Source organism: Apus apus, chromosome 5 (assembly GCF_020740795.1).
Source record: "Apus apus isolate bApuApu2 chromosome 5, bApuApu2.pri.cur, whole genome shotgun sequence".
Lineage (NCBI taxonomy): Eukaryota > Metazoa > Chordata > Aves > Apodiformes > Apodidae > Apus > Apus apus.
In genome coordinates this window covers 8,959,021-8,970,264 of record NC_067286.1, presented here as the reverse complement: position 1 = coordinate 8,970,264, position 11,244 = coordinate 8,959,021, and the positions used below count along the sequence as shown (strand labels likewise).

Below are 11,244 nucleotides of genomic sequence, written 5' to 3'. Positions count from 1 at the left end.
TTTTATATTAAAGCTTCTTTAGTCAGGCTCTTAGAACCAGACATCTTACGCTATGGAACAATTAGTTGTGCTTGGGTTGGAACAACAATACACTGAATGTTATTTGCAACTTATTAAGTGATGTAGGCCATGATCTTTTGGGTGGTGTGGTGGATCAAACTGAAATGTGTGGGTAATTATTTTGGAAATGATAAATGCATAAGTATAGCCAGAGAGTTACTGGATACTGTTTACATGGCAATATTAGAATACTGATCAGGGTGCTAAAAAAAGTTGCTTGCAATATACTTTATTCTTGCTTCTGTTAAGGGACAATTTTGGGTCTCAATTCTGAGTGTTGGAACTTCCTATTTTCACAAGCTGCATGTGATTTCCTTCCCTGGAAAGGTTACTTCTGGAGTCACAAAGTTTGTCGACGTGATCATGTCTTCAGGTGCAGAGGTTTGGACCTGTTCTGTGTGTCTGCTACTTTCTAAGTTACTTCAGGTCTTCAGGGACATTGGTCTGCTCTGCACTCACACTCCTGTCCTGTCACTCAGGCTCTTTTTTTAACAAAGAAACAGAAATATAAAGAACACTATTTTTGAAAGACATTAAAAATAATTTTAACGTCCATACCCCTCCTCTGAGGTAATACAGTTTATAGTGGCTTATAGGACAGAGTGATAATGAGTGCTACACTCATTGCCCAGGGACAAAATGCCTTTACGTGTGTCCTTCATGAATCTTAGATCTCTCTTGCTATCCTAGCAGGCCAGATGTCTGGAACACCATTTCCTTTGCAGGTACCTGTATGTACTGCAGAAAAACAGGTATCTATATAGGGCCTAAAGGTGTTACCATTGTTAAGGATAATACCAACTTCAAGACTACAGGCGTGTTCTCGTTCCGTTTCCATGAGTCAGTGATACCAAATAATCCCAAGAAGAGAACAGAAGTATATTAAATCCTTTCTTAGTTGCATGAAATTACTGTTTAGTGTCACATTTTGTATGCCAGCAGGCCTTTATTAATGCAGTATGTGCAAGTAGGCTAGGGCTCCCAAATGAGGAGACTGAGCTTATCCATAAAGACACAGAGAAACTCTTGCTTAATTAGATGTCATGGCATGGGCATGTAGCACACTTGCTGACGGAGATGTAATTTCAGTTGGTGTGAAAAAAGACAAGAAAAAAACCCAAGAATATCATCTTTTTAGGTGCAGTCTGTGTGGTTGTATGAGATACATCTGTGTTCTTTTTTCCATTTGTTTCTGGGCTCTGCCAGGGGACCCTGGGAATTTCTAAGTGTCAGGTTTTGACAGGAGGTTTGCTAGTTTTGCTAGCCTGCCTTACTAAATACTAATTTTGGTAATTTAAAACATTGTCACTCAGTAGAAGTAGTTCTGTAGCTTCTTGGTTTTCTTCTTAATGTTAAGTATATATGAGATTCATGTTTGATATCTTTAAAAATCTTTTTGTAATAATGATTCTGACCATAGGATGAAACAGGAGGAAGTTTCAGTATCCACAAAATGTGCTTGAGTGCTGTAAAGTAACTGTCATGTTAACAGCTTTGTCTCTCTGATTTAATTTATTTTATCAAAACACAACATCTATAGAGAAGAATTGAGTTAAAATATTTCCAAAGTGTTTGCTGTCTTTCTGAATAATGAATTGAACTTCAATATATTAAGTACAAAATAGTAATAAATTACAATTGCACAATTTCTTACAGAGTTTTTATTCAGATCAAAACTTACTTCTTCCGACTAGATTTATATAAATAAATCACAGTACATTTTTACTTGTGTTTAGAAGATTGTAATACATATTATAAAATTAAGAAATTTTTTTGTCCCTCAAACCATCACTGCGCAGGTAATCATGCATTATTTCTACTAAACAAACAAAATGCCCACCTAATTGAGAGAGCCTTGATACAGGTGTGGCTCTGCTCTCCAAAATTAGACATGAAACATAGAGATACCAGGACTATTCATTGAACAAGAAATAATAAAGCATAGTACAATGTTCATGTGTTATTGAAAACAAAAGTATACCAAAACAACACACCTTTCTTCACGCACCTTTGCAATGGGTATTAAAAATGACGGCTGGCCAGCATGCAACTGGGTAAAACATTCCAGGTTTACAATGTCTACGTTTGAGCAAAAGAAGGAGGAACTAAAATACCCGGACAAAAACAAACAAAGGAATAGCCCAGATGCTTACAAGTCCTCATGTCATCTTCCCCTCTGTGCCGTGTGTGCTGTGTCCGCTCAGCTGCTGAGGTGTGTCCTGATGACACCTTCCCTGAATAGTGTCCATCACTGCCATCTGGATGAGTGCACTTTACAGACCTTCAAGGAGATGGAGGTCCTTTCAGAGAACTGCAGGATCATGGAGAACTTCCAGCTGTAGTTCCTTGCCCAACCCACCGTATTAGAAATTAACTGTAAACACAGCTCTTAAAACTCCTCAGCTCTGAATGTGCAGTGCCCTTACGAGATACTTCTCACCCTGCACAGCTTGTTTCACATATTGTAAGGCTGTCACTTCAGAACACGATTATGGTTGCAAGCAAAGCCTTGCACTAATTACAGCAAGATTCAAGGTGATGCTGTTACAAAGTCTGTCCTGCAAGTCTGCAAGTCAGTTCTTCCCAGCACAGAGGGCTGCTATTAAATTCTACAGTATCATGGATTACTTTCTCTGTATGTTTTTTTCTTTGTAGATAAAAAAGACATTGTTTTCTCACTTGATACTGAGATGTAATCACTTGATAATGCATTGTTCTAAAGGGAAGAAAGGATTTAATTGATGACATTTCAGACTGAGTGACCTCGTTACGGTTTTTCACTTTCTTTTCAAACAACACACATTAACAGTAATGTAATTTCAGACAGATTTCTAACTGGGTCAGACAGATTTTTCAGCTGAATTTCCAGTCCTCTTTCTCCCTTCCTCTTTATTGTTTGTTACTTTTAAACTAAAGGAGAGTTCGCAACATTTTTTTTTTCAATGGCAAATAGGTCTTTTCTGTGCTCTAATGTTGCCCAGATTAAACATGTAAATGTCTCTTGCACATCTGACTTTGGATGACCATATTAATAAAGCTACAATATCATATTTGGTGTTTAAAAGCACACAAATTAAACCCAAAAAAACCCAACCCAAAGAACAAAACCAACCAATCCCCTCCATCCCCTTAACAACTATCACCTCAAGCCAAAAAGGGTAGAATAAAATAGCTTCTTATTTTTAATTCTTTTGTGTTGTCCTTTGCTATTGTCTCCCTTCGGACTGAACTAGCAGTTCTGCTATTGGTAGTTAAATTGAACTTCTATATACCATGTTTTTTATATGTACAGTTTCACTGTTTCATGGATCCGTTGGCACAGAAAGCTGAAGTGTGCACGGACTGATAGGAACAATTTGAACACTGGTTCTTTTATATTACATGTTTGTTTTCTGTTCTGGTAGTCCCTGCTTCCCCAGACTGAGATGCAGGTGTGTTTGTCCACGGCCAGGATTATTTACAGCGGAAAAGGACACAAAAGAGAACAGAATGCTTTTAATGTCTTGAGATTTCAGAGGAAACGGATAAAGGAATTTTTCAATGCTCAACTGCTGAGCGATTGTGCTGTGCATGTTTTGGCATGGGAGTATCACATAACTGTGCCTCAGTGTCAATAGCTTGGAAGGCTTTCCCATTGTGATAGGACAAGGGGCAATGGGTGCAAACTGGAATGTAGGAGGTTTCATGTAAACATCAGAAAAAACTTCTTTATTGTGAGAGTGACAGAGCCCTGGAACAGGCTGCCCAGAGAAGTTGTGGAGTCCACTTCGCGGGAGACATTCAAAACCCGCCTGGACAAGTTCCTGTGTGATGTGCTCTAGGTGACCCTGCTCTGGCAGGGGGGTTGGACTGGATGATCTTTTGAGGTCTCTTCCAACCCCTAAGATTCTATGATTCTGTGACTCTGTGTGATTATGCATTGACAGGAAATAAGAAAACAAAGTGTTGTGGGTTTGGAGTTATTCTTGTGAGCCTTCTACTAATTTACCTCTGAGAATCATAGTTCAGAAAAGAAAGACTGGAAAGTATTGAGATCTTAGTTTTATTTCTGGGTTCCCAGGCAGTCTTGCAGCAGTAGATCCTCTGTTACTTCCAATGTGCTGTTGTATTACTGTAGTACAGTCCAAAGACAGCAGCAGGGTACTGGCCTACCAGAACCATAACTTGAAAATATTTCAGGTCTGAGAAACAGCTGTTGTTAAATAGAGTATGAAGGTGAAGAATGCAGTATCCAAATATAGAAAATAGCTATCATTCCATAAATGTACTGCTATGATAAGGCAGATATTTGTAAAAAGCACATGGTAATGCCACAGCCAGAGTGGCACTTTGCAAGCAACTAGTCAGCAACCATTAGGAGAATTTCATAAAAAATTAGGTTTTCTTGCTCATCTTTTGAATTGTGTTGGGTTCCACTTTAAAAGCTCACTGAGATTTCTTTGTGGGGGTTGTTGTTGTTTTTTTTGTCTTGTTTTTTTGTTTTTGTTCTTAATGTAACTGTGTTCAAAATCATCCTCTTGATGCCAGACCCTTGAACTTTAAACTAAAAGTATGCTAATAAAACAAAAAACACTGGCAATTATAAAGATAGTACTTTTCAGCTGATGGCCCTTTGAGTTGCTAGAGACAAATCTTAGGCTCCTGCACTCTTCCAGAGACACAAAAAGAGCTTTTTGCATAGTTGTTCTTCCTTTTTTCAGAAGTTACTGCTGCCAACATTGCAGTGGGAAAGTGTGCATCTGCCTGCTCTGCATTCCAGGTAGGGATGCATGTGTAATGATTTTTCCAGGACATGAAAGAACTCTACTCCAAAGGAACAGGCCCTCCTGCTTTGCTCATGCACATCTACCCATGTTGACTCTTGGGAGATGGGCCTGAGTAAATAGTGCAGGACTTTTGCCTCAAGCAAGAATCATGCATGAACAGATATGAACATTGTACTGTATCACTGGCTTGCTGATATAAAGCTGCAGCTGGAAGTGAAGTGAAACAGTTTTGCCAGGGCAGCCTTACATCTGTATTTTTCATTCTTCTGGAAGTGCTCAGTTACCCCAATGAAATTTCTTCTTGGGCAGCTTTTGAAGAGCTGTTTATCTTGCCTGGGGTATCCTGGTATGTGGCAGCTGTATAGCATGGCATGAGGTTTTTGAAAACCACTGTTCCTACAGGACTTTGCTCTATAGCTGCAGCACACATTTACAACTGATCCAAGATATCCTAGAAGTGCCAAGCTGTTCTGGTTTTCTGGAAGATCCTCAACTGATAGGTTGCAAAACCAGTTTTTTTTAATATTTTGGATAAAAAATTTCATATCTTTTCTTCAATCTGTGCATGCATATTTCTGTCAGCAAAATTGCAAACTCAAAGTAATTGGTGAGCATTCAACACATACTAGATCTGAAGCAATGTGTGTGCACAGAACTGAAGACAAGTGCTCCCTATCTCTAAGTATGTAGTAGGCAACTAGATTGTACAAAATACCCATACGTTGCATTTGCATTCATGAAATAAAAATCTCCACGTAAGAAGTTGAAGGAAATTCTCTCTAGAAAAGTTTGAAGGAAGAGAGAACTCCATGCATGGCTAAACAAATGGCAAAAATTTACCACAGGGGCATAGATTTCATCATGTGAAAGAGTCCAGTGCTTTGATTATTCTTTTTTAATGGTCAGAATTTGTCAGCATTTACAATATACCACCATGTAAGACAGCCCTGTTAGTTCTACTACAAATAATAATGAAGACTTCATAGGCACCATATATTTGGAACAGCATTTTAAAATTACATTGGGGGGGGTGTGTGCACATGCACACACGTGTGTGCTTGTGTGTGTGATAGAGCATGACAGAGCCTATCATGATATGCTTCCAACTTCTCACAGTCTCCTGGACACAGCCAAGAAACATTGACTGGATTATCATTTACAAAGGTTGAGGACTAACAGCCTCCATGTTATACAGATGGTTATCTTCTTCCTAAAAGAACAGAGTGTCATTACAAATACCATATGTATCTTGTTCTCACCCAATAGAACTTTTTTTCAGTTTTTCAGTTTTGAAGGATTTCTGCAAATAATCATATTAATCTGGTTTTGTGTAAGGTGAAAGGAGGCACCAACTGAGATTGAGGATGCAACTTGTCACCAAAAAATGTCTGATGACAATAACTCTTGAAAAAAAAATTATTAAGAAAGCTATCCATTGACAATACTGCATATTTTTTTTTTGCACATACAAGAGCCATATTTGTTGCTGCTTCCTACAATTGTTGGTTTTCATTGCTATCATGTTGCTTGTAAAACCTGGGTTATTCTACTGAACAGAAAACATGACTTGAATTTGGGTAATGCTTACAACCATACAAGTAATCTATCAGTAGCAACAGTGTCAGCTGGAGAATTTATGCTACAAGTGGATAACATTACACTACTTGAAACCAATAGCTCTTCACACAGTAGAAGACTGAGGGTCCTATTCAGCAAATATTCAGGGTCCTATGGCTGTGGCCACAGAGGTTCCAGAAGCTCACGCTGAGGCTAATCCTGATTCAGGAACCAAAAGGATATGCTGTGTATATATTTCTCTGCACAGCCTGGATGCGCTGGACACCCTCCCCCACTTGATTCCTGGGAAGGAAAAAAATATGTCTCTGTTTAGCTCAGTGACATGAAAAGCAATGCACAGTAATGAAATCTAAAGAAGTTAGCCAGGCATGTATGAAAAGAACAGGCTGCCTGTAAAAAGGGAAGAGCTGTCAAAACCTAATTGTGGGCTCTGGCTGCAATAAAATTTATCAAAGAGGGAAGACAGGTTGGATATAAGGATGCAGACAACTTTTGCTAAGAGACACTGGGCAACAGTAAACATTACACTACTCCTCATGTGCTTTGTAAAGCTGTTCCTATCAATGCTTGGCTACTGCTGAGATCTTTCTTGGTGTTGTGCTTTCTAAACCCAGCTCCCAAATGCCCAGGTAGGCATTTTGAGTGTGGCACTTCAGCCAGTAGCTAACTTGTTATTCAGGGCACAAACATACAGGCAAACCTCCCCCGCTTTGCTTGATCCTCCTTCACAGCTTACTTGCATGCTGGCAGCGCCCACGCTCTGAGAAGGGATGGGGCATTCCCACTGCAAGAGCCTGGGAGCAACCAAAGGCCTCCCTGCTGGAATTGTGCTGCTTTGCTCCCCAGGCACCAGGAAATGTAATTGCTATGGACACAGGGCAGGACTGGTATTTTTTCCATTTTGTAGCATCTTCCTATTGCCTGACAGTCATTTATGGAATTGCCAAGTGTTAGTGCTTACAACCATGTAGGTGAAGTCCTCAGCTGCATTCTGGTAACATGCTGCACCCTGATGCCTGAGGTATACTCAGAGACACTGTGAACTGCCTGCCTCTTTATGTTAGGTGCTTATGGCATTGTATGTGGCTTGATATAATAAGGTTTCAGCATTGAAGGTAATATTATGGCTGCTCATAAACATAGCAGTTTCTTTTGATTGGGATTACTGCCTGTCTTTAGCTGGTGATAGCAACGTCAAAAGTAAATTATAGTAACTCTTAGGAAACAATTTAGTTAGATCTTTGCTCAATTTTTGTGCCTCGAATCAGGATTAGCATTCCCTGTATTGGGGAGAGGATTAGACAGAGGGATTAAAAGGACATCTTTACCCCACTGGACTCTGTGGAATAGCCCCTGAGGATATGGCTAAGAAAGAGTTCAACAGGAATGCCAAATTTCTGCTGAATAGGTTAAAAGGGTGAGGAAGCCTCTTCGGCAGCCATCCAAGCGCAGAAGACCTGCATAACATTTCTGCTCAATAGGGCCCTAAAGACAAAAAACAAAACAAAACAAAACAAAAAAAACCATAGGAACCTTGAAAAGCTTTTCTGATTGTGTGGCTTCTTATCAACGCCTCAGATCTCCAGAGACACTTAAACATTTTTTTTTCAGTGCAGTTAGGCATCCCTTGACATGTGCTAGTGGCATGGATGATATATTCTTACAAGAGAAGAAGTCAAATTAGGTTGTTATATATATATATGTGTATATATATATATACACAAAATAGATCTTGTTTTTTTCTGTAAACAAGGTCCACTTCTTTATATCAATTATTAGTAAAAGTTACCCAAGATCCTAATTTAAAAAACAAAACCAAACCCTTAATCCAGTGTATAATGTTCAGTGTCTGCATGTATCTATCAAAGCCATTTATAACTTTCTGTCCCCCTAAAATTGAAAGGAGAAGACTTTTGTGTTATGTTTGACTTTTAATACTGGTGTTTCCAAGCCCTTTTCTAGGATTTTGTGCATGCATGTGGATCTGGGTTTTGTTAATAAAATTTTACCCAATTTCTAATGCCATATGGAAGAGTTTTAACAATTACAAGAACAGGGAAGCAAGAAATAAGTCTTACCTCTGCAAGAGGATGCCAGTGAGCAATGGGTTTCCGAGGATATGAGAGCATTTCGTTCCAGTGGTCGCGACCTAGACTTTCTGCATCGTTGCCTACTTGACATACTCCAATGACCTCATTGTGACCTACACTGTGAAAATGTTCCATAATATTTTTTTCTTAAAATTTTACCTTTAGAACCACACCATTTACATTTTTCATTAGAAACATTAAGCACAGTTTTTAAAAATTAATTCTTGCCTGAAAAAATGTAATGAATTAAAAAATACATAGGTTTGCTCTTTGCATTTCCCATAATGAGAATAATTTAGTCTTTTCCCCATTATAGCACCCACTCTGTGTCTGTGTGTATTTGTTTCTTGGTTTGGCACGAAGAATGTAAAAAGTTCTTTGCCTGTGTTCTGTAATTAATTGCAACTATAAATAAAATTTAGGCTATGATTTTAGTGAAGGAGGCCTGTGTCTGAGGGGGTAAATGTGATTGTACACAAACAGAACATCAGTGTGTAGACTGCCTGATTGTATGTTCAGTTATTTCAGTTCTGGTAAGCATATATGCAACTTAGTTATGTCAGTAATTAATGTAAATCTATGTTTTAAAGTTTAGAAAGGAAATTTTGCTTGGCAATACAAGAAATTTTAGTCTACTACCAAAGCCAACATGACAGTGATTTCCCACTTATTGTGAAACACTTATGACTTTTTCTCTGGATGCAAATCTACTGTGCAAGGTTTTATAAGCCAAAAGATGCTGTTACTTTACAGCTACAGGTATCTCACCGGTCATAATCCATAACAGCTATCAACAAGTTAATTTGGTCAATGTTTTCTGGAGGGACGTCAAAGACTATGGCTTCATTGTAAACAGGATTAAGGGTATTCCTCTTGGTAGAAGTTTTTCTTTTCTTTAGTCGCCTTCCTTCACACATTAAAGAAACCTTCACGTAGGGATCTGTGTGAATCATAAGAACAATGTTGGTTTTCGTTGTTGTTTTTAAACAAACATAAATGGAAAGTGAATGGAGCAGCTTTCTTGTATGCCCATACCTGCTTGAAGTATCAATCACCTGGACCTGACTGGAATTTAAGGTTCTTTATTAGCATGGAAAGCCTGGGAGGCAGTGGAGCTTTGAAAGTTTTACTTGGTTGACTGCTGATAATGAACAATTTATGATCAAGAAGCTCCTTGTTGTGTATTGACTTCTCAAAGGGTATTAAAATATCCACTGAACCATGCTATACATGACTGTCTTACACAATAGCCTGCATAGCAGTCTATTTATAGCAGCCTAATTACTGGTGCAGATTTGTAGGACAGACAGAAGACAATAATATTTTACACATTGGGATTTACTGATGTAGGGTTAAATGTAATTCAAAGTATAACAATTAGTGCCTTGTATTTCTCGAGAGAATGATAATTATTTTTAAGCTCCTGAATGTAGGAAGAAAAGCTATTTCTTGTAGCTCCTTTCTGGGAGCTCTACAACTCCCTGCTAGTATTTAGAAGTAATCTATGAACTCTTCTGTACAGTAGTTTTCATCATCAAATTTTGAAAGGGTTGCTGAAAGGAGTCTGGGATGATCACTGTTCTGTTCATATGCCAGCAACAGCAGAACTGGCTCTGTGGCTCTTGGAGGCTGTCAGAGGGGGCTGGTCTGCCCCTGTGCCATAGCTGTAACAAATAGTCAGATGTACAATCAAATTCACAGGATTATCAATGCAGTTTGGCCAGCTCATGCTATTCTGAATCACAGCGGCTTTAGAAAGAATAATCTTGCTTTCTTTTAAAAGCAGATCATTGTAAACTGTTGGTGGCATTAGAAAAAATAAAATGCATTATTTACTCCCCAGAAACTCCTGTACTCAAGTAACTGGAGAGCTTGAAGCTGAAGAACCCTCTTTTCAAAAATTATTCTGGGAATTGACAGTGCTGAGTTCTGGGACTCAGAAAGGAAGTGGGACAGAAATCCACACTGAGTACTAAATTAATTCCTACCTGATGCTCCTGTGATATCCATTGCCTTTAAATTTCTTGCCTTTATTATTGTAATAGTTAGTCTACCAGCTGTTGGAAGGTAGCAGAGTGAAAACATCAGGTCACCAAGATCCACATTATCCTGTTTCAAGGAAAGAGAGACAATGTGAAGCAATAATAACAATTCTCCCTACCCAGAACAGGAGCTAAAGAGAAAGTATACCTTTGGGGATCTACTGTTAATGCAAGCAAAAGCTGAATTCTCCTTCAGAAACATTTCTGAAAAAACAGACAACCACCTGCATACAAGATTCAAGTAGTTACATTTGTTGCTACACCACAAAAGTTCTCAAGTGTAAATGTGGTTATAATTCCTACTACTCTATCCTTGGAGGTGAAATGCATTAAGAGAAGAGGTACAGTGTGAAGCAGTGGAATTTATTCCATTTTATTCCATTTGTTCCAATTTGTTCCATATGTTCCATTCTGTAATGATTTGCATGTACTGTTGACAAGTTGCAGGAGATCTCTGTGCTTTTCCTTCTGCTCTGCAGGATAACCATAGAGAGTTTCACAGAAGGTACATCAGGCAGGCAGGGCAAAGTTTTATGCAACTGTCAAGCTTTCATAAACTCAGGTGTGATAGGGGTGAAGTCACTCTGGTAATGGGGAGTCCCTACTGGCAGCAGGGTAAGGACATTGATTCCTGTGTCTTGCACAGACAAGCTCCCTCAAGTAATCTTATCCACCTGCTTCACTGATAGAAACATTTGCAACTCTTCC

The 11,244-nt window shown here is 38.8% G+C and overlaps 1 protein-coding gene across 4 annotated transcripts in view; it reads right to left on the bottom strand.

Annotated features, from left to right (window-relative positions):
• Positions 1-6,147: 6,147 nt before the first annotated feature.
• The window catches only part of SYT9 (synaptotagmin 9), a 67,556-nt gene continuing 62,459 nt past the window's right edge, over positions 6,148-11,244 (bottom strand). The window contains exons 4-8 of one of the 4 annotated variants that reach the window (XM_051622215.1): positions 10,483-10,603; positions 9,263-9,434; positions 8,483-8,612; positions 7,733-7,889; positions 6,647-6,686 (exon numbers count right to left, since the gene is read on the bottom strand). In XM_051622215.1, coding sequence (XP_051478175.1) covers positions 7,782-7,889; positions 8,483-8,612; positions 9,263-9,434; positions 10,483-10,603 — 531 coding nt within the window. In that variant the 3' untranslated portion in view covers positions 6,647-6,686; positions 7,733-7,781. Of the gene's footprint in view, positions 7,890-8,482; positions 8,613-9,262; positions 9,435-10,482; positions 10,604-11,244 lie in introns of those variants that run through there. The other 3 variants (XM_051622216.1, XM_051622214.1, XM_051622217.1) reach the window with 3 other exon arrangements.